The sequence below is a fragment of the Coregonus lavaretus genome (assembly GCF_964263955.1).
Source record: "Coregonus lavaretus genome assembly, chromosome: 2".
NCBI lineage: Eukaryota > Metazoa > Chordata > Actinopteri > Salmoniformes > Salmonidae > Coregonus > Coregonus lavaretus.
In genome coordinates, this window is record NC_139989.1 from 53,959,336 (window position 1) to 53,986,992 (window position 27,657).

Consider the following 27,657-nt stretch of genomic DNA (forward strand, 5'->3'; position numbering starts at 1 on the left):
GTAGGGATACCAAATAGAAACGCACCGCTAACAGGTGCATGACGCAAAACCCTAGTAGTACCAGCTTTGGCTATTTTTACAAAGCTGTCGGAAAACACTGGACAGCCTTTGTAATGGTACAGACTGATCATAAGGTAAGGCACACGCTATTGTAATTTAGTCACTGACACTGCACTTGTTGTAGCCAGAGCCATATTTAACATATGGTTAGCTACCTAGCTCGCCAGTTAGGTAACGTTAGCTAGCTAGTGGTTCTGTTATCAAGCAAGCTAGAACTGTACTAGCCAGCCTTCAGGCTTCATGTACGTCCATTGAATCTATCTCTCAAGATTGGCAATGTAGCTAGCATGTTCTGAACAGCATATTAGCAAACTAAAGTTACGTTAGCTAGCCAATACAATCACGAATCAAAGAATAAGTTAATGTCAAGTGATGACGAACGATAAAGGTTTCCATCCATCCAAGTCGTGACATATGGTTGGACTGTTGACATCAATATAATGTGCTAAAATATGTTATTAATAGCCGAAAAAATAAAAGTTAGCTAGTATGGCGAGTTTATTAACGAGGATTTGTGAACGGTGGCATGGATGATGGCGCTTACTACGTTTTTCACACCTTGTGTAGGCCCGCGGTAAAAAAAAAAAAAAAATGTTGGAACTCAGTTGGAGTCTCAACTTACTGAGTTACAATATAGAATACATAAGGTGCAATTTCGAAATTAGCCCATGTCAGCAAAACATTTTTAGATTGGTAAATCAGTCTAGCCAGCTATCTAAACTTGTAGTAATCATGGTCAAATGAACGACCGGGGGTCCTTATTGAGATATCACTCATATCATATTAACTGTAAAAAAATAAATAAAAAAATCTGTCCATCCTGCTGCTTTGCGATCTATTGCCTAGGACAGGGCTCTCCAACCCAGTTCCTGGAGAGCTACCTTCCTGTTCGCTCCAACCCCAGTTGTAACTAACCCGATTCAGTTTATCAACCAACTAATTATTGAATCAGATGCCCTAGATTAGGGTTGAAGTGAAAACCTACAGGATGGTAGCTCTACACGAACAGGGTTGGAGAGCCCTGTCCCAGGCAATAGATCGCAAAGCAGCATCCCCGCTAAACTTTCTCATCCATAAACACAGTCAAGTGCAAATACGGTTCAGCAGCACAAATCAGCAGGATGGGGGGCATTGTTATTAGGAAGGACGTCTCCCATGGATCACTGAAATAATGCTCTTCAATCGAACACTGCTGGCACCCGCCCACCCGACTAGAATCACCACTCTCGACGGGTCTGACCTAGATGGTCTGACCTAGAGTATGTGGACAACTACAAATACCTAGGTGTCTGGTTAGACTGTAAACTCTCCTTCCAGACTCACATTAAAAATCTCCAATCCAAAGTTAAATCTAGAATCGGCTTCCTATTTCGCAACAAAGCCTCCTTCACTCATGCTGCCAAACATGCCCTCGTAAAACGGACTATCCTACCGATCCTTGACTTCGGCGATGTCATTTACAAAATAGCCTCCAACACTCTACTCAGCAAATTGGATGTAGTCTATCACAGTGCCATCCGTTTTGTCTCCAAAGCCCTATACACTACCCACCACTGTGACCTGTACGCTCTTGTTGGCTGGTCCTCACTACATGTTCGTCGTCAAACCCACTGGCTCCAGGCCATCTATAAATCACTGCTAGGCAAATCCCCGCCTTATCTTAGCTCATTGGTCACCATAGCAGCACCCACCCGTAGTCTGCGCTCCAGCAGGTATATCTCACTGGTCATTCCCAAAGCCAACACCTCCTTTGGCCGCCATTCCTTCCAGTTCTCTGCTGCCAATGACTGGAACGAATTGCAAAAATCTCTGAAGCTGGAGACTCTTATCTCCCTCACTAACTTTAAGCATCAGTTGTCAGAGCACCTTACCGATCACTGCACCTGTACACAGCCCATCTGAAATTAGCCCACCCAACTACCTCATCCCTATATTGTTATTTATTTTGCTCTTTTGCACCCCAGTATCTCTATTTGCACGTAATCTCTTGCACATCTAGCATTCCAGTGTTAATACTAATTGTAATTATTTTGCACTATAGCCTATTTATTGCCTTACCTCCATAACTTGCTATATTTGCACACACTGTATATATATTTTCTGTTGTATTTTTTGACTTTGTTTTTTTTACCCCATATTTAACTCTGTGTTGTTGTTTTTATCGCACTGCTTTGCTTTATCTTGGCCAGGTCGCAGTTGTAAATGAGAACGTGTTCTCAACTGGCTTACCTGGTTAAATAAAGGTGAAAAAAAATAAATGATTATGATCACACTTCATCAATTTTAATATTATGGGGGACCTATATATTTGGCAGCCAAGCACGAGTTATCAGTGTAGCCTATTATTGTCTAGGCATTACAACAATAAAAACCACCAGGCTTCCCTCAGTCAATTACATTTGAAAAATTAAGAATTACAGGAAGAAGTTTGAAAAACCTAAGCCTGTGTGAATCGTTCTCTGGATTAACGCACATGCTTGGATAATAATTACAAAACCAACGTCTCTAGTAATACCCGTCCGAATAGGGCTATAACATGGCAAAGAATAGGCTTATCAGCGTAGATTGCGCCGCATCATCCCATGGGATCCGTCAAGGCTGTGCACAGCAGAAATATCACTGAAATATTCTAGTTCCTACACATCACCTAGGCCTTTTATAGGCTAAGTTGATGAGCAAATGGGCAGCATCATGCTCATGTCAGTCCTTTAGAACGCAAATGTAGTCTTCCTAGTAGGACTCTGCAATAATGAGGTGGTGTGTGCGCAACCATTTCGGCGTGTTTTGGGAGTCAAGCTAGAGTCGACTCCTACAACTCCAACCACATGAGTCGAACAAGAGTCGACTCAAACAACAGGAATCGGAGTCGACTCCAAAAATCCTGGAGTCGTGCACCACTACTAGTGCTGAGCGATTAATAATATGCCACTTAGCAGACGCTTTTATCCAAAGCGATTTACAGTCATGCATGCATACATTTTTGTGTATGGGTGGTCCCGGGGATCGAACCCCTACCCTGGCGTTACAAGCGCCATGCTCTACCAGCTGAGCTACAGAGGACCACGAAATGTTGGTTATTTTTTTAAACAACTAGCTAATTATTTGAACTTCATTTCTTTTTTTTTCTGTCAATACACTGCAGTTTCTGTAGAGAGAAATCAGATCATGCCCGACATGTGCGATGTTGTAATTTCCAACAGGCCAATGTTCTACATAGTTTAGCGCAGAAAACGTGATAATTAACTACATTGACCTATAATCCATTGCGTGGCTACTTGTCTGTTCTGTTTCTTTTATGCCTGCTATGTAAGACACAGATGAATGCATGATCAAGAGGGATACATGGAGAGCAGTTGCTTTGAGGTATTGGTATTGAGCAGTCATAAAAGTCTGCCTTATTTACTTTGAAGAATTACTAAAATAGTGATTTTTGTCAGACAGCATAGGCAGCAGCTCTATAGAGATTATTACTTGTAATGAAGTAATAGTCGTCAAATAAAACAAATGTAATATACACAACTGAAATATTGTATTAAAGTAATGTGAATAACTGATAATAAGTGATAAGCAGTCATTGGCAGTCACTACCATCATGGGAATTTTATTAATTGTTTTATTCTGTGTTACAGCATTCAACCCGCATAAAGCGTAGTGCATTTAATGTAAAAAATAAAATAAACATTCTCTCCGCCCCATGGCAAAATGAGTAGAATTGCATGAAATTAGTTATAAAATTGCAATTATTATTTCATTTTTTTGTCAAGAGGGGGTCTGCTAAAATGTTTTGCTCGCGCTGTGGATGGGGAGGGACCCAAGACAATTTCCCATAGGGCCCCAAAAGGCTAGGATCGGCTCTGACCGCATGTGCAGATATGGATATGCAGACACAGGAACCATGAACAAAGTTACTCATCCCTTGGTCAGGTGCTTGCAGGTTGTGTGTGTGTAATTTGCATCCTTATTAGCTTACTGTATCTATTAGATGTTTAAAGTGGTTTGCATTACTTTACTGACACCGTTAAGTATTGATTTGAGGTTGTCATACATGGCTCTGTTTGTTATTGGTGTCTGGTCTGAGTGCCCAGGATGGTTGTATTTAGCCTATGCAATGCAGCAACATCACGTTTATCAGAGGAGTTAAAAAAATAACAAAATATGTCTCAGACTTCTGTACGTTGGTCCAGTGTGTTGGAAACATCTGCACGTCTCAATACTGAAATTAATGGGGAAGACTGGTACCAGGTTACTGGCTCCACCACACACACTGCCTTTGACACCTGTTGGTTAGAGACCACAGTGTGACTGATGCTGTTGCATACTGTGCTCGTTTGGATCAGAGGCAGAGCCTGTTGTTTCCTCAATAGGGAGTGATGTGTTGACATTTAATTTCCCTCTAAGCTCCTTGGAAAGCTGTGGATTTATGGATCTTTCCCCAGAATAGTATTTGGGATTTCAGAGAAAGTGCCATTTCTCATTACCGCGTCACGCGTGTCTGTATGTGGGAATAGTTGTGGGAACCTGTGATGGGGCGTGTATGCTACTGTTTGTGTGTGTTTGCGGCGCCAGCATGCCAAAGAGAATGGGGCCTGCTGATCATCATTTAGCTGTTGAGCAGAGTGGTGCTCGTGGCAGTTATTCTCTTGTGCGCGTGTGTGTTTCCAATGATATAGCCTGCTGTGACTCACCATTTGCTGACGTGACTGGCTGGCTCTGAGGGGACCTGATGAAAGGAGAGCCAGGGAGTAAGGGGATTGATTTAAGGATTTTGAGCAGAGAACAGGTCACACATATCAGACAGCAGGAGAGCGGGAGAGGTACCATCACAGCACTTCCTTTAAGAGCATTGGGCCAGTAACTGAAAGGCAGATGGTTCGAATCCCAGAGACAACTAGGTGAAAAATCTGTCTGTACCCTTGAGCAAGGCACTTAACCCTAATTGCTCCTGTAAGTTGCTCTGGATAAGAGCATCTGCTAAATGACTAAAATGTAAAATGTAGCTGCCATTTTAATAATAAATAAAGACACTTTATTTGTATAGCACCTTTCACTACAAGCAACAAAGTGCTTCACATCATAAAACAACAAAAGTACTAACAAAGAAACAGACAGGAGGAAGGAGAAAGAAACAAGGTAGATAATTAGAATCATACATTAAACACATTGTTATAAAAGTATGTCTTCAGCAGGGATTTAAAGAGGCACAGAATCTACAAGCCAGATCTGCTCTGGTGACAGAGGGCTCACACACACACACACACACACACACAGGGCACTCCCAGCCTACACAGCAGGATCTTCATTGTGTAAGGTGTGGGTAAACACAGGATAGCCTCACCTTAAAATCTGTCCAGGCATCTCTCTTTATCTTGCTTTCTTCCATAATCGTCTTTAAGAATGTGGAAAAGAGATACATTTGCGCTATAAATGTGACTGTAATACCAATCCAACCAACAACCAATGCCTGTGTCGCCTACTTGTTGCCCTATACCCCCAAAGCAGGACAACCACTGGGACTAGTCTAGGACTGCTCTGGCCAGCCTCCAAACCACCAATTAATTTCTCAAATATCCTCTTCATATGCTGATACTCCCTGTCTGGATGAATGACAACTTTGTTGCAATGGCGGTTGGCCTGAAACGCTTAGCTGTTTTGCTGGCTGGCTGTAGCTATTTTGCTAATGTAGTCTATGTTTATGAGGAGGTGGTAGTGGGGCTGTTGACTGTGAATGAATGGTCTCTAGGAAGTTGTCTCAGAAGAGCGAGCCTCCTGCTGTTGCTTAATGTTTTCAAGGGGGTCGTGTTGTTGCCGCAATGTTGGTTTTCCGACGGCGTCTATTTCCATGAAGCTATTGTCGGTTACCATGATATTGTTGGCGGGAGTGATTGTCACAGTTCAACGAGGTAAACAGGATTGTAAAAGGTCTCCTGGTATTGTAAAATGCATCCGGAAATCTTAAAAGTGTGTGCGTTTTCTTTTTTCTGTGTGACATGTGTCCCTACATCACTTCCAGTCAACAAGTCTCTGGCTGTCGCTGATTACAACTTCAGTAGGCTAAGTACTGTTAGTTACCATGGACACTGTTACTAGGGCCCATGGGGGATGTAATATGTTTTTGTCATAGTGATTAGAGAACATGACTTGTTGGCTCAGAGGAATGGCAAACAAACATCTTCTAGGCTACACAGCTCATAAGACTGATGAGTTGAGTGAGTTTTCCTCCCAACCCAAGATTAAAAGACGACACTCTGTCTCCGGGGGAAACGGTCTCCATGGGTAACCAATCAGGCATTATTTTGTCTGTGATGAGGTAACTGCGTTTGCTGTCTGTAAACGCAATCTCAACTCGCTGTGATATGAGGCTGGGTATGAACTGATAGGGACACTACTGTGTGTGTGAGTTCTGTGATATCGAATGGGGATTTTCTACTGACCGTCATGGCTGCAGAAGGGTTTCTCTCCCCTCCCCCTGTTCTCTCCCTCACCTCACAATTTTAGGATTCAAGGCTTCATTATTAATTCACCAGATACAGTACCAGTCAAAAGTTTGGACACACCTACTCATTCAAGGGTTTTTCTTTATTTTTACTATTTTTTACATTGTAGAATAATAGTGAAGATATCAAAACTATGAAATAACACATGGAATCATGTAGTATAATATATTTTATATTTGAGATTCTTCAAATAGCCACCCTTTGCCTTGATGATGGCTTTGCACACGCTTGGCATTCTCTCAACCAGCTTCATCTGGAATGCTTTTCCAACAGTCTTGAAGGAGTTCCCACATATGCTGAGCACTTGTTGGCTGCTTTTCCTTCATTCTGCTGTCCGACTCATCCCAAACCGCACGTACAGACATACACATGCATGGGTCATTCTCACAAAACATTATCGTGTCATTTTTCATGACATTTCCTCTTGGATCACTGAGATTAGGATCTGTACTTGTCTATATCATAAATATGATTAGGATACGTTTTTTGATCAGATGTTATGCATTTTACCACAATTTCCCCAACTATCAATGCAAAAACGTTCATTTATTGCAACAGTTTTCAAAAAAAGTTATAAGCATATCTATTTCTAATATTTTGTAACATTGCTCCCCTAATGAAAAGGCCTGAGTTAAACATCACACTGAAAATACAAATATTACAAATGTAATTATTAACTTTTTTGTAATTTCTCATTACAGTAACACAACCTTTAAAAAAAAAAAAAGGTTTTTGTTGTCATAATCACTTGTGTATACAGTACATGTTATTTATAAATTGTATTTATGCACACATATTTGGATGAAGATTAAGCCAAACTTGATTAAAGTATAAATATTGTATTTTTCCTAATCTCCTCTATCGGTGCATTACGGTAATGATGAGCAGGTTTCGGAGATGATACTGCAGGATTCACATGTGAGGCCATGTGCTAAACAGAGTGAGTAGTGTAGTAAACAACCAACGATTTCAAGGCTAAAAATAGTAGCCTACAATAAGGAAAAACTCCAGGTAAAAATACACTTTCTTGTCCTTGGCCTATATCCTAATCTGACTTTGGTGCAGGTCATGTTCTTCACATTACCGTGTCTGGTAAACACACACTCTATAAAATAAAATAGAAGTTTATTTGTCACATGCACAGGATACAGAAGGTGTAAACGGTACAGTGAAATGGTTACTTGCGTATTTGCATAGTAACAATATCAAAAACAGAAAGTGTCCCAAAAAATATTTTATAATTATTAGATAGTGCTTACCCAGACACAATTGTCTAAATTGATGGGTCATGTGAAATAAATACTATAACCACCCCCAGCCACACATAGGTAAGTGGATGGGTCACCTATTGTCTAGACATGTACACATGTAATCACCCCCAGACACACCTGGCTAACTTGATGGGACATGTAATCATCTGGCGAAGTGGTCTTTTGTTTAGACATGTTAGCTAGCTAAACAATGAACCTGCATAATCCTAACTCGTACTACCACCAATACAAACTAATTGTCATAGCTGGAGTATGAATCTGCAGGTACCTAAAGCTAACTAACTCGGTTCAATGTTATCTAGCCAACTAACATTGGGCTATAACTAGCAATGCAAATTGATTTCTGATACGAATAATTTTACTACACAGATCATACATGTAACATTAGCTAGCGATCCAGCAAGCTAACATTCGCTAGCTAGCTAACAGTACGCTTTTAACTTGCAATGAAAACAACTTTCTGACAAAATTAGAAACGTGTATATATCTGAAAATGTAACTAGACTCTTACCCGTATACATGGATGAAAGCTTCACGGCAGACTAGAACCATTTAACTCTTGTTTGGCCAGCGTTGTGCCAAGTCACTCCGGTTCACACTGACCGTGTAGCCCATCACAACTTTTTCCAACTGATATTTGTCAATAGAGACTGCTAAATTCAGGGCATCAATGTTGTTGAGAAAAGTAGCAAAACGTTTGTAGTTCTCGATGGCTAACGTTATATACACTGCTCAAAAAAATAAAGGGATCACTAAAATAACACATCCTAGATCTGAATGAATAAAATAATCTTATTAAATACTTTTTTCTTTACATAGTTGAATGTGCTGACAACAAAATCACACACAAATTATCAATGGAAATCAAATTTATCAACCCATGGAGGTCTGGATTTGGAGTCACCCTCAAAATTAAAGTGGAAAACCACACTACAGGCTGATCCAACTTTGATGTAATGTCCTTAAAACAAGTCAAAATGAGGCTCAGTAGTGTGTGTGGCCTCCACGTGCCTGTATGACCTCCCTACAACGCCTGGGCATGCTCCTGATGAGGTGGCGGATGGTCTCCTGAGGGATCTCCTCCCAGACCTGGACTAAAGCATCCGCCAACTCCTGGACAGTCTGTGGTGCAACGTGGCGTTGGTGGATGGAGCGAGACATGATGTGCTCAATTGGATTCAGGTCTGGGGAACGGGCGGGCCAGTCCATAGCATCAATGCCTTCCTCTTGCAGGAACTGCTGACACACTCCAGCCACATGAGGTCTAGCATTGTCTTGCATTAGGAGGAACCCAGGGCCAACCGCACCAGCATATGGTCTCACAAGGGGTCTGAGGATCTCATCTCGGTACCTAATGGCAGTCAGGCTACCCCTGGCGAGCACATGGAGGGCTGTGCGGCCCCCCAAAGAAATGCCACCCCACACCATGACTGACCCACCGCCAAACCGGTCATGCTGGAGGATGTTGCAGGCAGCAGAACGTTCTCCACGGTGTCTCCAGACTCTGTCACGTCTGTCACATGTGCTCAGTGTGAACCTGCTTTCATCTGTGAAGAGCACAGGGCGACTGTGGCGAATTTGCCAATCTTGGTGTTCTCTGGCAAATGCCAAACGTCCTGCACGGTGTTGGGCTGTAAGCACAACCCCCACCTGTGGACGTCGGGCCCTCATACCACCCTCATGGAGTCTGTTTCTGACCGTTTGAGCAGACACATGCATATTTGTGGCCTGCTGGAGGTCATTTTGCAGGGCTCTGGCAGTGCTCCTCCTGCTCCTCCTTGCACAAAGGCAGAGGTAGCAGTCCTGCTGCTGGGTTGTTGTCCTCCTACGGCCTCCTCCACGTCTCCTGATGTACTGGCCTGTCTCCTGGTAGCGCCTCCATGCTCTGGACACTACGCTGACAGACACAGCAAACCTTCTTGCCACAGCTCGCATTGATGTGCCATCCTGGATGAGCTGCGCTACCTGAGCCACTTGTGTGGGTTGTAGACTCCGTCTCATGCTACCACTAGAGTGAAAGCACCGCCAGCATTCAAAAGTGACCAAAACATCAGCCAGGAAGCATAGGAACTGAGAAGTGGTCTGTGGTCACCACCTGCAAAACCAGTCCTTTATTGGGGGTGTCTTGCTAATTGCCTATAATTTCCACCTGTTGTCTATTCCATTTGCACAACAGCATGTGAAATGTATTGTCAATCAGTGTTGCTTCCTAAGTGGACAGTTTGATTTCACAGAAGTGTGATTGACTTGGAGTTACATTGTGTTGTTTAAGTGTTCCCTTTATTTTTTTGAGCAGTGTTTTTCAAAAAAGCAGTGGTAGAAAGGATTATCAACACCTACTGAGCAGCTCACGTTATCGACAAAAGCATGCTACATGGCAGACTATTTCCGAACTCATCTCCTGGCATGTCCAGCCCATCCATTATCTCAGCCAATCATGGCTAGCGGGAAGATTCCTGTCTTTTTCTGTGGCTAAACCAACTATGCTCGTAATTTAACAATTGTATTCGTATTTACAGGTGGCATCAAACTTTGTTAGTAAGGTACATGAAACTTCACATGTTCGAGAAGGCATTTCTGCCCCAAAACGCATTTTGATAAAACATTTTAAAAAAGACGTTCAAATGCCTCTCCTGTGAAGTAGTGACGTGCGACATGCACCTAGCTTCCTCAAACGAGTCACATTTGTGGTTTGTAAGGTATTTTGGGATTGATTGGGATCCTAGGGGCAAACAACGTAACAAAATATGCCTATAAAGTATCTAAATATGTGAGATATGGACCAATACCTTTCTTGGGATATCAAACAACAGTATAGTTAAGTGTAAGAATGGATACACATGTCAAAATGGGGGATATCCTCCTTAAATGGGGTTACTCTTTGCTGAAACACAAACTGCAGATTGTGGCTTAAAGTAAGTTAAATGGGGTTTATACACCCCATATTTCTTGACAAAACCCTTAATCAAATAACTGTTTTACAGAAATCTATACAATAGGTTTAAGAAGTGGTCCTAGTCAATTAATATAGTTACCAGCACAACACATCCATTGACTATACATTAGAATTAGCTTATCGCTACCAAAGGAGAAATTTGTTTCATTAGCTAAATCTGCAAATAATAGGAGACAACTGTTATGAGTCAGCAAACAATTGACCACATCACTAAAGCCCATTCATGCCTCCATGTTGGTAAGGTAATGGTTCTCTGACTTTTTCCCAATTTTGATATTTTTAGCCGATGTTGGTAAGGTAATGGTTCTCTGACTTTTTCCCAATTTTGATATTTTTAGCCGTTTCGGTAATGGGAAGACAAAGTGGGGTAAAGGGGGTGTTTGAGAATAAGAACCTCATTCTGAAGGCATATAAGCAAATTAATTTGTGCTAATCTAAGGACTTCTTCTCTAGATGATGCATCATGGCCATGGGTGAATAAAACTTTATTTAGAAATTGATTGGAGTTTTTACAGGAACTTGAAAAGGTGTTACGGTAATGAGATGTCCACAGACACTGTTTTTACGTAATAAATATTATAATATAAACTTCAAGTATACAATCTTTATGATTTATGGACAAACTACATCAACATATTTTGTGTTTTTATTCAAATATGTTAAAACATTTTTACTAAAGTAAAATTTTATAAAATGACCCGAATTTAGTCCGGACGCATTTTGGTACTGAGAATTTAGGGTGAAAATGTACAAAATTCAGGCAAATATACAAGTATATTTCGGAAAGTATTCAGCCTTATTCTAAAACTGATTAAATAAAACATTTTCCTCATCAATCTACACACAATACCCCATAATGACAAAGCGAAAACAGGTTTTTAGAAATTTTTGCACAAAAAAACAAACAAAACATATTTAGAAATTGGCTGAAAAGCCTAAAGCACTTTTATGCAATACCTGGCATTAGCTAAATGCTAAACTAAAGACAAGGAAGTTGTCCTATGCTGAAAAATACCTAATCAGGGAAGTAAAGAGGTTATTTCCCTCCTGTTCTTATAGAGGTAGTTTCCCTGAATTAGGCCTTCTTGAATCCCTTGTACCTACCTCAGGTAGGGTGGTGTACATATTAAGCCCACCAAAATATAAGTTTAGACATTTCTAGCGTATACAGCCCTAATTTTCATTTTAAAAAGTGAAGATTAATATTTCATTTATCTCTTGAAGTTTTAGGAGTATAGGTCAATGTGTGCAAACAAGATGCTACAAGAAATATTTGATAATGTGAGAAGTCTGGAGTGGGTATAATGGGTACCAAATGTACCCTTTTAAGCCCATGGGTGTTCCAAATAAACCCACCTCTTAAATAATCCATGTGAATTAATTTCAAAATGTTAACTTACAAACTGACATTTCTTTATGTAAGATTAAATTATAATAATCTCCCCTAAACTCATAAAAATCAATTGATCATTACTATTCATCATGAAAGTAGCATTCATAACAGGGAAGGTAGGTGTCCAATCGTATCCACAGAGATCAATTTGGGCCCAAGCTTTTGTTCTTGCCAACCAGTACACACCTGATTCAACTAATCATAGACTTCAATCAAGACTTGATTAGTTGAATCAGGTGTGTTACTGCTTGGTTAGAACAAAACTCTGCACCGTCACCGGCCCTCTGTGGATAACACGCCATGCACAAAGACCATAACACAAATGACTTTTTAATGAATTATCTAAAAGCTGGTTCACATTACTCATAGAATATTTGGAAACCAATTGTCTGGGATATAAATATACACTATATACTACAATATTATGCAAAGTTAGTATTGATGATATTGAACAATATTTATTTATATCCATTTACATTCTGTATACAGAGGGTGATTTTTGTGATACTGTACCCTTTAAGCCCACCTGAGATAAATGTCACATTTTACAACAATTGCATCTATGTATAACAATGCAAGGTTCATTTAACAGTAAAATAAGACAAAATGCATAAAAACAATTAGCTGTGAGTTCTATTATATTGTTGTGGTTCACAGAGTTCTGTTGCTACTGTATTGACTGTGACGTGGTACAACTGCTAGCATGAAAAAACCATATTTTCAATTGGCAAGCAATAGTAATTAATACCCATGTAGTATGCTATCATGTGCATATCAACACATTCATCTCTTAATTTTACAATACATTTGATCACTTATCTGAGGAGGTACTAAAAATATCTGATTTTTTTTTTTGCAGCTTTGAAATAGGCCACTAGTAGGAACATACACAACTTCCATAACTTAATAATAAAACATCTGAGTAAAAACTGGTATGGATACAACAACCACATGAACTGATTGAAACATTAAATAGCAGAAAATTATTCTTTTTTTCTTTGAATCCAAAATGGAAGTGGGCTTAATGGGTACACTTAACTGCTGTTCATCCAAATGCACTGAGTTCAAGTGCTACTGCCAGCTAGTCTTTTTTGTAGATGAGTTACATTTGACCTATTTCTGACATGAAATAGCCTATAAATGGAATGCCCAGAACTATTCTACTAGTGGAAGGTGTTGGTGAAGATGGGGCTTGCTTTGTAATTAGTTTATGTAGGCCATTGTATTACCCCCCCCACCCCACTCCCTGAGGAGCTAGGCATGTCATGAGTTTACTTTCAAGACAATAACACTCTTATAGTGTGTGTGTGGGGGAGAAGTCAAGGGAGGGCAATATTTACAGGATGTAGAGCAGCAGCCATGGTCACGTTGCCATGATTATTGCATGAGAACAGTTGGTGCTTCAGGGAGTTTTATCCCTCTTTCTCCCTCCTTCACACACCCCCGCTTTCTTTCTTTCTTTCTCCCACTCTTGCTCTGATTATCGGTTCTTCCTCCTTCTCTCTCAATTCAATCTCTTTCCTCATCTTGTCTCTCTGTCTCCATCCTGACCTCCCTCTTGTTCTATCAGTTTTGATCCTGGCTACATGGTGCAGGAATAAGTAATGTGAGTCTCTTCTGTTTTGTTTGTTTGTGTGTGAGAGAGGCTGTTGCTCCAGTAGTACTGTTGCTTCACATGGAGAAGGGTTAAGGTCTTATTGTGTGCTCTGTCTACTTGTGTTTGAACTGACCCCTCCTTACTAGGGGAGGGAAGGATTGATTATGAAAGGATGTACTGATGCTGGATACCTTGCTACATGGAATTGAAGACCACACTGAACATGCAAGAGCTTTTCTGGCACTCTTGGATTCAAAAAGGAGTTCACTAAAGGGGTCTAATCTTTGGGACCTTACAGTGTGAGAGACGGAGACCCATTTAAGTTACTGGCTCAGATAGGTCATTTGTCTGTGTTGTGTTTTCTCCTTCCAGAGTCGGTGCTAGTATCTGTTGATCTCCCTCCTTTCCCAGAGTGGCTGTCTACACCAACACACTCTTCATTCATTCTGCTCTCCTCCAGCATGTCAGGTAAGGGCTCCCATCCCTCTCTTCCCCTCCTCCCTCAATCTCTGTCCTCTCCCTTTTCTTTCCCTTATGCTTCCCCCTCTTGTAGTGCTTTTGATTATCCTTTCTCCTCTCATCCCACTCTCATTTTCTGTTCCATCTTTCTCTCAAACTCTCTGTCAGTCTATTCTCATTCAGTCCTCTCTCATCCCACCTCGCCCCTTTCCGTTCATGTTTTTTCTCTTGACCTTCTATTCTCTTTCTGTCCCTCACATTATTTGATTCTCTCCATCAGTTTCTCCTCTCACAGTACGTCATCCACCTCTTCTATCTCCCTGTCAGTTTCTCCTCTCACAGTACTCTCATTCATCTCTTTGATCGCCCTCTTCTCTCATATTCCTTCCCCCCTCTCTCTGTGTTCCAGGTGGTTACACTCCGGCCCCTGGGGGCCCCTTCTCAGCCCTGACCTCCAGTATGTGGCCCCAGGACATCCTGGCCAAGTACTATCAGGTATGGACTGACCTGACAGAACCGAGATCTTGGTACTGCTGGGTTAACACTGAGGAGAGGGAGCCTCTAGCTTAGTACTGTGGTTGTCTAGGCTATTTCTGGATTCATTGAATGTGAACGTTTTTACCACTCCTGCACATGTTCATATTTTTTGCCATTAATTCTTGTTTGCACACATTTACCTATAAAATTACTGCTGAACTCCGTTGGTCTCAAGGTCTTTGATTTGTTTCAAGTTACACACCGTTTGCATATCTCAGGTCAGGCACTGTATCAAAGGGTTGCCATCTTACTGATCTTGTCCCCCTCTGCTGTGGATAATCAATCTAAAAGCATCTGTTCCGCTATTTACTGTAGTAAGCCCTTAGTTTGTCGTGATTTATCTTGTGCTTTAACATAATATGCCATGGAACTCTTTGTTGACTGCTCTTGTTGTCTCCGTTTACAGAAGGACCCAACAGAGGAGGCTGAACCGCAGTATGATGAGTTTGGCTTCAGGCTGGACAGTGAAGGTAGGAACACACATATTAGTTACCCACTTAGTTGCTTTTATTTATTTTGTATTTCAGGCAAAGGCATTTCTCACAAAGCCAATATTAGACCTGAGGAGAAAATATCAGAGAATATCTGTTAAAAGGACCCCCCCAGAGGAAGTTGCGGCCACTATTTCGACCTAACTTCCTGTCCTAGAGAGGACATGCACATTTAGGTTCCACCTCCGAAAAATGATGAAGGCTACTTATACATATTCACGAATTGGGTGTGGGAATTTCCATGATTAACATCAACAAATAGGGCATTGACAGCTGTCAGTGTACCTAGCTAGCATGCTAACCTTATCTAGCTAGCTGGCTATCTTGCTAACCTTATCTAGCTAGTTAAAGTTATCTGTTGTTGCTGGTTTTCTTTTTTACCTACACCGTATTCAAAAGATTAGCCTGCTGGCTCTATGGCTGGTTCTGTAGCTGGATTTGTCATAAGCGTTGATTTAGGGAAAACTTCTCCACAGATGGAAACCACTGGCCTATCTTTGACTTCACCATCTATTGTTATCTCCATAGTTGTGGCATCTTCCATAAATTGCGTTCGCGAATCCGCCATTGAAATTGTTAGAAAAAATAAGATGAAGCTCCGGTAATATGGATAACTATTGAAAGATAGCTGGGGTGTTTAACCTTTAGGCACAGCCATGGCTGTACAGTTACAGTATGCAATGTGTGATCAATTTAATGCCGGTGACCTGCACTGATTGCCCAAATCCTATTGACCTGTTGCTGATATTGTAGATGTAGTCCACTGTAAAGGAACTGAGACACCGCTGAACACTAGGGCTGTTGTTGGGCCCATGTCTAATGGGTTAACCAACATTTTGCTCTAATCTCGTTGAAGGTGTACACACAGATGTTTGTTGACCTTTTGGTGAAGTGGTAGAATTCATTGAAACGGGAGGATAGGGGAAGCAGACCTTTGGTGGTGGAGGGGGAGAAACCATTGAAACGGAAGGATAGGGGAAGCAGACGTTTGGTGGTGGAGGGGGAGAAACCATTGAAACGGAAGGATAGGGGAAGCAGACGTTTGGTGGTGGAGGGGGAGAAACCATTGAAACGGGAGGATAGGGGAAGCAGACCTTTGGTGGTGGAGGGGGAGAAACCATTGAAACGGAAGGATAGGGGAAGCAGACGTTTGGTGGTGGAGGGGGAGAAACCATTGAAACGGAAGGATAGGGGAAGCAGACGTTTGGTGGTGGAGGGGGAGAAACCATTGAAACAGGGAGGACAGGGGAAGCAGACTGAGTGCCAAAGTAACAGGAAGGTAGGGGTATAACACTGAACTACAATAACTGAAGTTGAACACCATCTCTCTCTCTCCTTCCCCTTCTCCCCATCTCCCTCCTTCTCCCTCTCGCCCTCCCTCCTCCCCCCTCCTCCAGATGGTGTAGAGCCAGAGCCGAGGCCAGAGCCCCAGAGAGAGGACCCCCAGCAGAGGCTGCGCTGGCAGGCCCACCTGGAGTTCACCCACAACCACACCGTAGGAGACCTGACCTGGGACCTCATCTCCCCCGTCCTGCCCCGCTCTGAACGCCTCCGCTCCCTGGTGCTGGGTGGCATACCACACAGCATGAGACCACAGGTAAGGGGGCCTAGAGGGGAAAAACAAAGGGAAAAGGCAGAATGAGACCACAGACTGGTAAGGGGAGGTAAAGTGGTCAGAGGGCCAACTCCTACTACGGTATATAACCTGATTCAGAGATGTCTGTTGTCTCTCACCCCCCCCCCCCCCCCCCCACCCCTCTGGTCGTGCAAGTTGTGGATGCGTCTGTCTGGAGCTCTGCAGAAGAAGAGGACTACAGAGATCTCCTACAAAGAGATCGTTAAGAACAGCACCAACGACGAGACCACTGCTGCCAAACAGGTACTGGATGCTGAGGTACTGTACATCCAGATGACTCCAGGTGGAGGGTTGGAATGGTACTGATGTCGTAAGATGTTTATCTCCCTTGATGAAAATCTGTGATAGAGGATCAAACGTTGTTAACCCTCCATCTCTTCCCCCTCTCTCAGATAGAGAAGGACCTGTTGCGGACCATGCCCTCCAACGCGTGTTTCTGCAGCCTGCAGAGTGTGGGTATTCCCAGGCTGAGGCGGGTACTGCGGGGCCTGGCGTGGCTCTACCCAGACATCGGCTACTGCCAGGGCACAGGCATGGTGAGGAGGACCTTCACTGTACTCTATTGTGTTGTTACGGTCTATACACTTTTCTCTGGCTGGTAAAGACCTGGCATATTACCATCCAGATCCCTTTCAGAAAAGGTTTTCCTGCATTTTTTAAGAACCTCTCACTCTCTCCCGCCTCCTTCCTCTTCTGCACTTTTAAAATAGTACTTTGATCATGTGTTCTTGATTAACTCTTTAATCTAGGGAGTTTGTAATACCTCTACTGTCATTTGGATTTGTAAACTTTTGTATGTGTCCAGTCTGTATTTTCGCTGCAACCGAATTGCCCTACGGGGACAACAAAGATCTGATCTATTCTGTTCCTTTTCTTCACCCTCTCCCCATCCCCAGGTGGTGTCATGTCTGCTGCTGTTCCTGGAGGAGGAGGACGTGCTGTGGATGATGTGTGCCCTGATCGAGGACCTGCTTCCCCCCTCCTACTTCTCCTCCACCCTGCTGGGGGTCCAGACGGACCAGAGGGTCCTCAGACAGCTCATAGTCCAGTACCTACCAAGCCTGGACAGGCTTCTCCAGGAGCACGACATCGGTGAGAGATAGGGGGTTCTTTACACCAACACTCACACTTATATTTTCCTACTTTGCTGGTAGCTACTTTATTGAGGGAAAAGGTACTGTGACTATGTGGTTGTCTCACCTACAGTGAGGGAAAAAAATATTTGATCCCCTGCTGATTTTGTACATTTGCCCACTGACAAAGAAATGATCAGTCTATAATTTTAATGGTAGGTTTATTTGAACAGTGAGAGACAGAATAACAACAACAAAAATCCAGAAAAACACATGTCAAAAATGTTATAAATTGATTTGTATTTTAATGAGGGAAATCAGTATTTGACCCCTCTGCAAAACATGACTTAGTACTTGGTGGCAAAACCCTTGTTGGCAATCACAGATCGTCAGATGTTTCTTGTAGTTGGCCACCAGGTTTGCACACATCTCAGGAGGGATTTTGTCCCACTCCTCTTTGCAGATCTTCTCCAAGTCATTAAGGTTTCGAGGCTGATGTTTGTCAACTCGAACCTTCAGCTCCCTCCACAGATTTTCTATGGGATTAAGGTCTGGAGACTGGCTAGGCCACTCTAGGACCTTAATGTGCTTCTTCTTGAGCCACTCCTTTGTTGCCTTGGCCGTGTGTTTTGGGTAATTGTCATAGTGGAATACCCATCCACGACCCATTTTCAATGCCCTGGCTGAGGGAAGGTTCTCACCCAAGATTTGACGGTATATGGCCCCGTCCATCGTCCCTTTGATGCGGTGAAGTTGTCCTGTCCCCTTAGCAGCAAAACACCCCCAAAGCATAATGTTTCCACCTCCATGTTTTACGGTGGGGATGGTGTTCTCAGGGTCATAGGCAGCATTTCTCCTCCTCCAAACACGGCGAGTTGAGTTGATGCCAAAGAGCTCCATTTTGATCTCATCTGACCACAACACTTTCACCCAGTTCTCCTCTGAATCATTCAGATGTTCATCGGCAAACTTCAGACGGCCCTCTATATGTGCTTTCTTGAGCAGGGGGACCTTGCGGGCGCTGCAGGATTTCATTCCTTCACGGCGTAGTGTGTTACCAATTGTTTTCTTGGTGACTATGGTCCCAGCTGCCTTGAGATCATTGACAAGATCCTCCCGTGTAGTTCTGGGCTGATTCCTCACCATTCTCATGATCATTGCAACTCCACGAGGTGAGATCTTGCATGGAGCCCCAGGCCGAGGGAGATTGACAGTTCTTTTGTGTTTCTTCCATTTGCAAATAATCGCACCAACTGTTGTCACCTTCTCACCAAGCTGCTTGGCGATGGTCTTGTAGCCCATTCCAGCCTTGTGTAGGTCTACAATCATGTCCCTGACATCCTTGGAGAGCTCTTTGGTCTTGGCCATGGTGGAGAGTTTGGAATCTGATTGATTGATTACTTCTGTGGACAGGTGTCTTTTATACAGGTAACAAGCTGAGATTAGGAGCACTCCCTTTAAGAGTGTGCTCCTAATCTCAGCTCGTTACCTGTATAAAAGACACCTGGGAGCCAGAAATCTTTCTGATTGAGAGGGGGTCAAATACTTATTTCCCTCATTAAAATGCAAATCAATTTATAACATTTTTGACATGCGTTTTTCTGGATTTGTTTGTTGTTATTCTGTCTCTCACTGTTCAAATAAACCTACCATTAAAATTATAGACTGGTCATTTCTTTGTCAGTGGGCAAACGTACAAAATCAGCAGGGGATCAAATACTTTTTTCCCTCACTGTAGCTATCTTAAGATTAATGCACTTACTGTAAGTCGCTCTGGATAAGAGCGTCCGCTAAATGACTAAAATGTAAATCTAAAAATGTGCATAGGGATCTACTACCCAAGGGGAGCTATAGTTGGAAGAGGAGACTGGGGTTAGAGAGGTGTGTTGGAGAGGGATGAGGAGGGGAAACTGCAATAACGAGGCTTTTAAAGTCTAGTGTTTAAAGGCCACAAACATTGCTAAGAATGCCAGGTGGGGTGTAGGAGACCTACCTGCCTGTGTGTCCTAACCTTTACCCTCCCCTCCTCCCCCAGAGTTGTCTCTGATCACGCTGCACTGGTTCCTGACATCGTTTGCCAGTGTGGTGGACATCCGCATCCTGCTGAGGATCTGGGACCTGCTGTTCTACCAGGGCTCTGTGGTCCTCTTCCAGGTCACACTGGGCATGCTCAAGATCAAGGTGGGATAGTTGTTACTCTCTGACTCTGATTGGCTGGCTGGTTGCTGGTTTGATTTTAAACCAACCCCTATCCCAAAGACCTGTGTAGATCAGAAAGGATTGGATAGGTATTGAAATAATATGGTAATAACTCCACCTCTCTCTGATAAGCTTGAAATGTATTTTTCTTACTACATCTATCCAACCCTTTCAGATCTACAGGCCTACAAGTGTCTTGGGGATTTGGGATTGGTCATCCCCCTATTTAACCCTCTCCTTTCCCCCCTACAGGAGGTTGACCTTCTCCTCTCTCCCCTACAGGAGGAGGAGCTGGTGTCCTCGGAGAACTCGGCGTCCATCTTCAACACGCTGTCCGACCTGCCCAGCCAACTGGGTGACGGGGCTGCAGTACTGGGGGAGGCCATGAGGCTGGCAGGGGCGCTGTCCCAGGACACGCTGGAGGCCCAGAGGAACAAACACTTGGCCTACATCCTCAACGAGCAGGCCCAGCTCAACACCAACAACTCCCACACACTCAACACCAACCTCAATAAGGTGAGTGGTCTGATTAGTAGAAGTGTGTGTGATAGCATGTCTAACCAGAGTGTGTCTATAGGTTGTGAGGAGACAGTCGTTACGTAGGAAGTCCACTCTGAGCTCTCTGTTGTGGGGTGAGGATGAGGCGGAGGCGCTCAAGTCTAAGAACATCAAGCAGACAGAGCTGGTAGCAGCGCTCCGAGAAGCCATCACCCGCACCGCTGAACACTTCCACTGTCTGGACCCCCGACACACCAGCACTGTGAGTCTCACTACTGAATCAGATTACTGAATCATATAGCTGTCTGGACCCCCAACACACCAGCACTGTGAGTCTCATTAATAAATCAGATTACTGAATCAACTCACTGAATCATAATTGTCTGGACTCCCAATACACCAGCACCGTGAGTCTCACTCAGTGGTGGAAAAAGTACCCAATTGTCATAATTGATTAAAAGTATAGATACCTTTTTAATAGAAAGTTACTCTAGTAAAAGTGAGTCACCCAGTAAAATACTACTTGAGTAAAAGTCTAAAAGTATTCAGTTCTAAATATACTTAAGTATCAAAAGTAAATATAATTGCTAAAATATACTTAAGTATCAAAAGTAAAAGTATAAATCATTTCAAATTCCTTATATTAAGCAAAGCAGACGTCACCATTTTCTTGTTTATAAAATGTACAGATAACCAGGGGCACACTCCAACACTCAGACATCATTTACAAAAGACGCATTTGTGTTTAGTGAGTCCGCCAGATCAGAGGCAGCAGGGATGACCACGTGTTCTCTTGAGAAGTCTGTGAATTTGACCTTTTTCCTGTCCTGCTAAGCATTGAAAATGTAACTAGTACTTTTGGGTGTCAGGTAAAATGTATGGAGTAAAAAGTACATTATTGTCTTTAGGAATTAAGTGAAGTAAAATAAAAGTTGTCAAAAATATAAATAGTAAAGTACAGATACCCAAAACAACTACTTAAGTAGTACTTTAAAGTATTTTTACTTAAGTACTTTACACCACTGGTCTCACTACTGAATCCGATTTACTGAATCATATAATAGTCTGGACTCTCAAAACACCAGCACTGTGAGTCTCACTACTGAATCAGATTACTGAATCGACTCAGTTTCACTGACCCTGCGGTTAAGAGAGAAGCTGTCTTGTAGTAAGAAGTAGCTGAGCTCTCGCTAAACACCATGCACAACGTCACCTTAGCCTATCTGGCACAGTGACAAAGCTAGCTAGGGAGTCCCTCCCTCCTCCAATTGGTTATCGTGTGGTCGCCTTGCTGCTAATTTGCATGAACCTGGGACTTTCTGAACTCTGGTGTCTGAGCTCATAGTCGCCGGCCTTTAAGTCGCTGAATGTATGCATCTCTTGTGTCCTCCCCCATGCTGGGCGCCAAAGACGTGGATGTCGATTAAGGCAGCCCTCCGCACCTCTCTGATTCAGAGGGGTTAAATGCGGAAGACACATTTCAGTTGAATGCATTCAGTTGTACAACTGACTAGGTTATCCCCCTTTCCCATGACTGATCTCCAGTAGTTTGATGGCTTTAGGTAGTGCCTGGTGTAATCGTGGCATGAGTCATATAATTGAATACTTCCCCTGTCTGGACCCCTGACACAGCAGCCCGTGAGTCATGTTACCTAACAATGAGTCACTCGGTCATTAAATCAAATCACTGAATCAATGGCGCTTCACACTGCGACACAGTTAGTTAGGAAATAGTAGTCATTCTGATCGACATGTTTGTGACGCACCTGATGCACAAGTCACTTTAGCACATTCTGAGCTAATTTGATTAGATTAATCTATGTCCCTCCCTCTCTCGCCTTCTCTTCATCTCTCTCTCTCCCTCTGTCCCTCCTCTCAGGACCTGACTCCAGACTACTCCATGGAGAGCCACCAGAGAGACCACGAAAACTTCCTGGTCGTGTCTCGTAACCGACGGAGACGGGCCAAAGCCCTGCTGGACTTTGAGCGCCATGACGATGACGAACTGGGCTTCAGGAAGAACGACATCGTCACGGTAAGTGGACAGAACACATACATGTAACGGAGTTAAGAACGTGCTGTGAGCTCACTCCACAGCTAGCTTTAAATGTTGACATGTATTTGTACAGCTCAATCTGTTGGTAAGTTGTCAAGGAGGGTGGTCACGTGTGTTTGTGAGCAGAGGATCACTAGTTGGAGCCGGTATGGGACAATGGAGGAAGCTATACTGTTAGCAGCACACTGTTTCACAAACACAGTGTAAATATGTATGTGGAAACTAACTCTCACTCATCCCTCTGTTTTTCTCTCTCAGATTTTTTCCCAGAAGGATGAGCACTGTTGGGTGGGAGAGCTCAATGGGCTGAGAGGTGAGTGGAAACACCCCATCTCTATCCCAATCTCCCTTCTACACATCCTGTAGAATGTCCATCTCTATCCCAATCTCCCTTCTACACATCCTGTAGAATGTCCATCTCTATCCCAATCTCCCTTCTACACATCCTGTAGAATGTCCATCTCTATCCCAATCTCCCTTCTACACATCCTGTAGAATGTCAATCTCTATCCCAATCTCCCTTCTACACATCCTGTAGAATGTCAATCTCTATCCCAATCTCCCTTCTACACATCCTGTAGAATGTCCATCTCTATCCCAATCTCCCCTCCACACATCCTGTAGCATGTTCTAGTCCATGATTTTCTAACACTAGGGAACCTTCTATCTCATGATCTGTTGTTCTCTTACTCCAGGTTGGTTTCCAGCCAAGTTCGTGGAGATCCTCGATGAGCGGAGCAAAGAGGTTTGTCAGTTAATTATTGTATAGTCAAAGTCTAGTAAAAACTGATTTAAATTTGTCAGTGCTCTTTTAGTGGATATATACAGTCTATGGTGTTGTCAGTTTGTCTAACTCCAGTACTCACAGAATTAATCTATGGTTGTCTGTTGTCCCCAGTACTGCCAGTATTAACTGGTCTGTTGTCCCCAGTACTGCCAGTATTAACTGGTCTGTTGTCCCCAGTACTCTCTGGCAGGTGATGACTCGGTGACGGAGGCGGTGACAGACCTGGTCAGAGGGACGTTGTGTCCTGCCCTGAAGGCCATCTTCCAACACGGCCTGAAGAAACCCTCCATACTGGGAGGACCCTGCCACCCCTGGCTCTTCTTAGAGGAGGTAGGAGAGAGAGGGTGTGGGTTGAGTGTCTGTCTGCTTGTGTGTGTCTGTCAGTCTGTGCTATACCTGACTGTTCTTTGGTCTGTTTTCTCTCCTCAGGCAGCCAGTAGAGAGGTGGAGAGGGACTTTAACTCAGTCTACTCCAGACTGGTGCTGTGTAAGACATACAGGTAACTTAAAAAGAGAGACACACACACACCTCTGGACCATATGAACAGCTATGATTCCTACACAGTTGTCTTAGTTGTGCGGTGCAGTCCATCAGTTCTCCCTCTCTCTCTCTCTCTCTTTCCCCCCCCCCCTCTCTTGCTCTCACCCCCCCCCCCCCTTCTCTCTCACACTCCCCCTCCTCTCTCTATCTTCCCCCCTCTCTCGCGCTCCCCCCCCCCCCCCCAGATTAGACGAGGATGGCAAGGTTCTCACACCAGAGGAGCTGCTCTACAGAGTGAGTTCTCTTGTAAATGTTATCCTATAACAAGCCTGGTTGCATACATACATCCTACCACTAAAGACTTCCTCATTCCATCTCCAAGATCTGAAAGAACTGTGTAATATGGAACCGAGTTCTCTATTAAACTTACAGTATCTTGGCCAGGTCGCAGTTGTAAATGAGAACTTGTTCTCAACTGGCTTACCTGGTTAAATAAAGGTGAAATAAAATACAATCTGTATTTCAGGTGCTTTCAAAGGGGGAATGAGGAAGTGCCTAGTGGTAGGGACAGATAGGCTGTACAGGTCGGCTGTTAGAAACTGTGCCTTAGGCTACAGATAGTTTTGCAGTGAATGTTTGGTTCATAAGCATTTGTTTCAGTGATGCTTCAGCGCCCTCTGTCTCTTTCAGGCGGTGCAGTCTGTCAATATGAGCCACGACTCTGCACACGCTCAGATGGACGTCAAGTTCCGCTCCCTCCTCTGCGTGGGCCTCAAGTGAGTCACACACTCACTCAGAGAACCCGGCTGTCCGTCGTATCAGTGAACACTCACCCTAACCCCCCTTCTCTCTCCCCCCACAGTGAGCAGGTGTTACACCTGTGGTTGGAGGTGTTGTGTTCCAGTATGCCTGCAGTAGAGAAGTGGTACCAGCCCTGGTCCTTCCTACGCAGCCCAGGATGGGTCCAGATCAAGTGTGAGCTCAGGTAAAAAATGGACACAGATGCACATGAGAGAGAGCGAGACAGTGGGAGAGATTAAGAGAGATTGTAGAGAATGATTGAGGAATAAAACAGATTTGTGAGCGAAACTGTGAGATCATAAGAATATTACGTGCCAGCAGAATATTACGAGATTAAATGAAGAGATTAAAACATGTATTAACAGCTAGATTATTTTGAAAGACAGAGGCCAGGATGAAGTGAAATGGATATAATATGGTGTATGTCTGAAAATGGTAGTTTGGTTTTAAAAAGGTTGTTGTGATGTTTCCTCAGGGTTCTCTCAAAGTTTGCCTTCAGTCTCTCTCAGGACTGCGAGCTGCCTGCCAAGAAAGAGGTATGTGTGTGTGAAACAGACACACAAACACACACACACACCCTGGGAACTCATGCCTGTGTGTGGTCTTGCAGAATTCACTCGTTCTCAGAGAAGAGGTTGCAGATGTGTTGGTTGAGCATTACCTCTTTAGTTGGGATCTCTAGGTAAACTCTGATCTCTGGTCAATGTATTTGGTCTAGTTACTCAACTCTAGTCCCTAAACCCATAATTATCCAAACGGAAGCTATTCCTGGTTCAGTTGTTGGAGAACGTAGCTTGTTGGAGAACGTAGCTGGTGATGGTAGAATAGTGAACATTGGTGAAAACTGTCCCCCGAAACCTCCCTCAAACACACATGCACGCGAACACACCCTTACGCACACTGCATGCATAAACGCGCACACCTCACCCATGCCCCTTTCACCTCCATTGTGGACATTTTAAACTGCACCCAACAACTGCTGTTCCTTATACACTCCCTTTAAACAAACAGTTTATTTCTCTTTTGCCTCCCTCCAGGAGAAAGATCAGAGGCCACTGAAGGAAGGAGTCCAAGACATGTTGGTGAAGCATCATCTCTTCAGCTGGGACATCGACGGCTAGACACACACACACACACATATTCCACACACCCAAAGCCTGCAAAAAAACTCCCCTGCCCCACACATGCTGTGTGTGTATACCAGAGTGATCTTTCTGTCTCTTTCATATTGACTGCTATGTCAGAACCCGCTACTAGTGTTTCCATCACTACCTCTCACTAGGAAGTATTGTATTGTTCAGACACTTGATCATCATTCTACAAACACATTGGTATGCATCGTGGTTTCCCCTCCTCGTCTCAACTAAACTGTATCCGAAGCCTTGCTACTGAGGATTGTATCCCCGTATAGTACACTATGGGGAATAGGGGGCGCGTTCAGCACGACGCAACGTTTTAGAACATTCAGATAGAAATAGGCATTGTAGAACAAACATGCCTCTCTGACATGTAGAGTAAGGAATAACATCAGCTCTATTCATGGCATTTCTATCTGCAAGGTTGAAACCAGGAAGTTGATAGTCCTGGCTGTCACCATGGCTCTTAGTTCTTGGGTGAAGCTACTGTGTAAAGCTACTGTGTATGTTGTGTCCACACTAGTGTTTGATACTTTAGACTACGTGTGGAAGACATACAGAAAGTGCTCTGATGTAGCATTCCTTAGGTACAGAGTAGGCACCTCTACTGTGCCATATGAAGTATTTCCTCAGACTCAAGGACTGGGGTGTATCACTAGGAACAAAACTGGGAGGAATGTACCTGAATTTGTCCCATAGAAACGTGTTTTTGTTGCACAATATTTTCCGTTGCCAAACATTTTGCTACGGTGTGCACTACTTACGCACTGATCTGATGTCCTAGTAGCACCTGTGTTCACAAGTGTCCTGCTACCAGTACTGTAGTAGGATGTGCTGATTGAGAAGTTTAACGTACTCCACAACCACCCTGTCGATCCGTGTTGGCACCCAACGTTATAGAACAATCCCATTCTACTCTGCCTTCCGGCCACTATTGTCTTGAAACGTTTGGTGCCAACGTGGCACCGATGAAAATGACTCTCAAACCAAGTTTGTCCCTTGTGGTAATGTGTGTGGGCTACTAGACAGCCTGAAACCACTGTCTGTGCACCCATTGTATCTGTAGTAGTCAATTTGTGGTGACTGGGAGGAACTACATCAGAAAATGAAATTGTTACATGTATGAAAAATGAGATCTATGATTTATAACTATAATGTCAACATTTTCATTTCAGTTAATTTCTTTGTAAAACAGTCTTCATATTGAGATGTGTTACGATGGGTGTGTCCACCCAACATCAAAAACAATTGGCTTCCATCTTGGTGTGTAATGACTGAAGAAAAGCCACTAGACTAACACACATCCACCTTGTACAGTAATGTTACACTATATACATAAGAAAATAAACATCTATATCAGAATCTCCCTTTTGTGCTCTCTACGATGATATTAAATGAAAGGCAGTGTATATTTAACCATCAGAAAATGGTGGTACACTAACCCAATAACCTGTAAGCCTTCCCCTCACCTTAACCCTTAGCACTGCTACCGTACCTATAGACTTTGTTGCGCTAACTTCCTTCATACCGCACACAGAGACAAATTGTATCCACAAGTTCATCTGACTCTGAATCAGTAGAATGGCTTAAATGCCAGCATCTCACAGTATCCCTTTAACCTCACTGAAACTATACACAACTTTGACCCCTATGCCTATAGTTTTCACTCTGTTGGCGAAATATACACTTCATATTTCACGTACACAACAGTTGACCAATCACAATAGAGAAG

General features: G+C 43.3%; 1 protein-coding gene across 1 annotated transcript; it reads left to right on the forward strand.

The window, feature by feature from the left end:
* Positions 1 to 27,289, forward strand: LOC311100819 (small G protein signaling modulator 3-like). The gene is made up of 21 exons (XM_084141789.1): positions 1 to 134; positions 14,144 to 14,239; positions 14,640 to 14,725; positions 15,174 to 15,237; positions 16,656 to 16,855; positions 17,030 to 17,152; positions 17,287 to 17,430; positions 17,791 to 17,986; positions 20,003 to 20,148; positions 20,419 to 20,682; positions 20,744 to 20,926; positions 22,544 to 22,699; positions 22,979 to 23,033; positions 23,416 to 23,465; positions 23,685 to 23,837; positions 23,937 to 24,007; positions 24,234 to 24,282; positions 24,679 to 24,764; positions 24,851 to 24,973; positions 25,265 to 25,325; positions 25,827 to 27,289. Exons 2-21 carry the CDS (start codon positions 14,233 to 14,235, stop codon positions 25,908 to 25,910), a joined length of 2,301 nt encoding a protein of 766 aa, XP_083997915.1. The 5' UTR covers positions 1 to 134; positions 14,144 to 14,232; the 3' UTR covers positions 25,911 to 27,289.
* Positions 27,290 to 27,657: the final 368 nt, after the last annotated feature.

What these genes read in the sequence shown, in the direction of transcription:
- LOC311100819 (XM_084141789.1), top strand. An exon ending in TCTCCAGGAGCACGACATCG is followed by an intron (nt 17,987 to 20,002) that starts GTGAGAGATAGG and finishes CTCCTCCCCCAG; the next exon opens with AGTTGTCTCTGATCACGCTG. An exon ending in CAGAGGAGCTGCTCTACAGA is followed by an intron (nt 24,283 to 24,678) that starts GTGAGTTCTCTT and finishes TGTCTCTTTCAG; the next exon opens with GCGGTGCAGTCTGTCAATAT.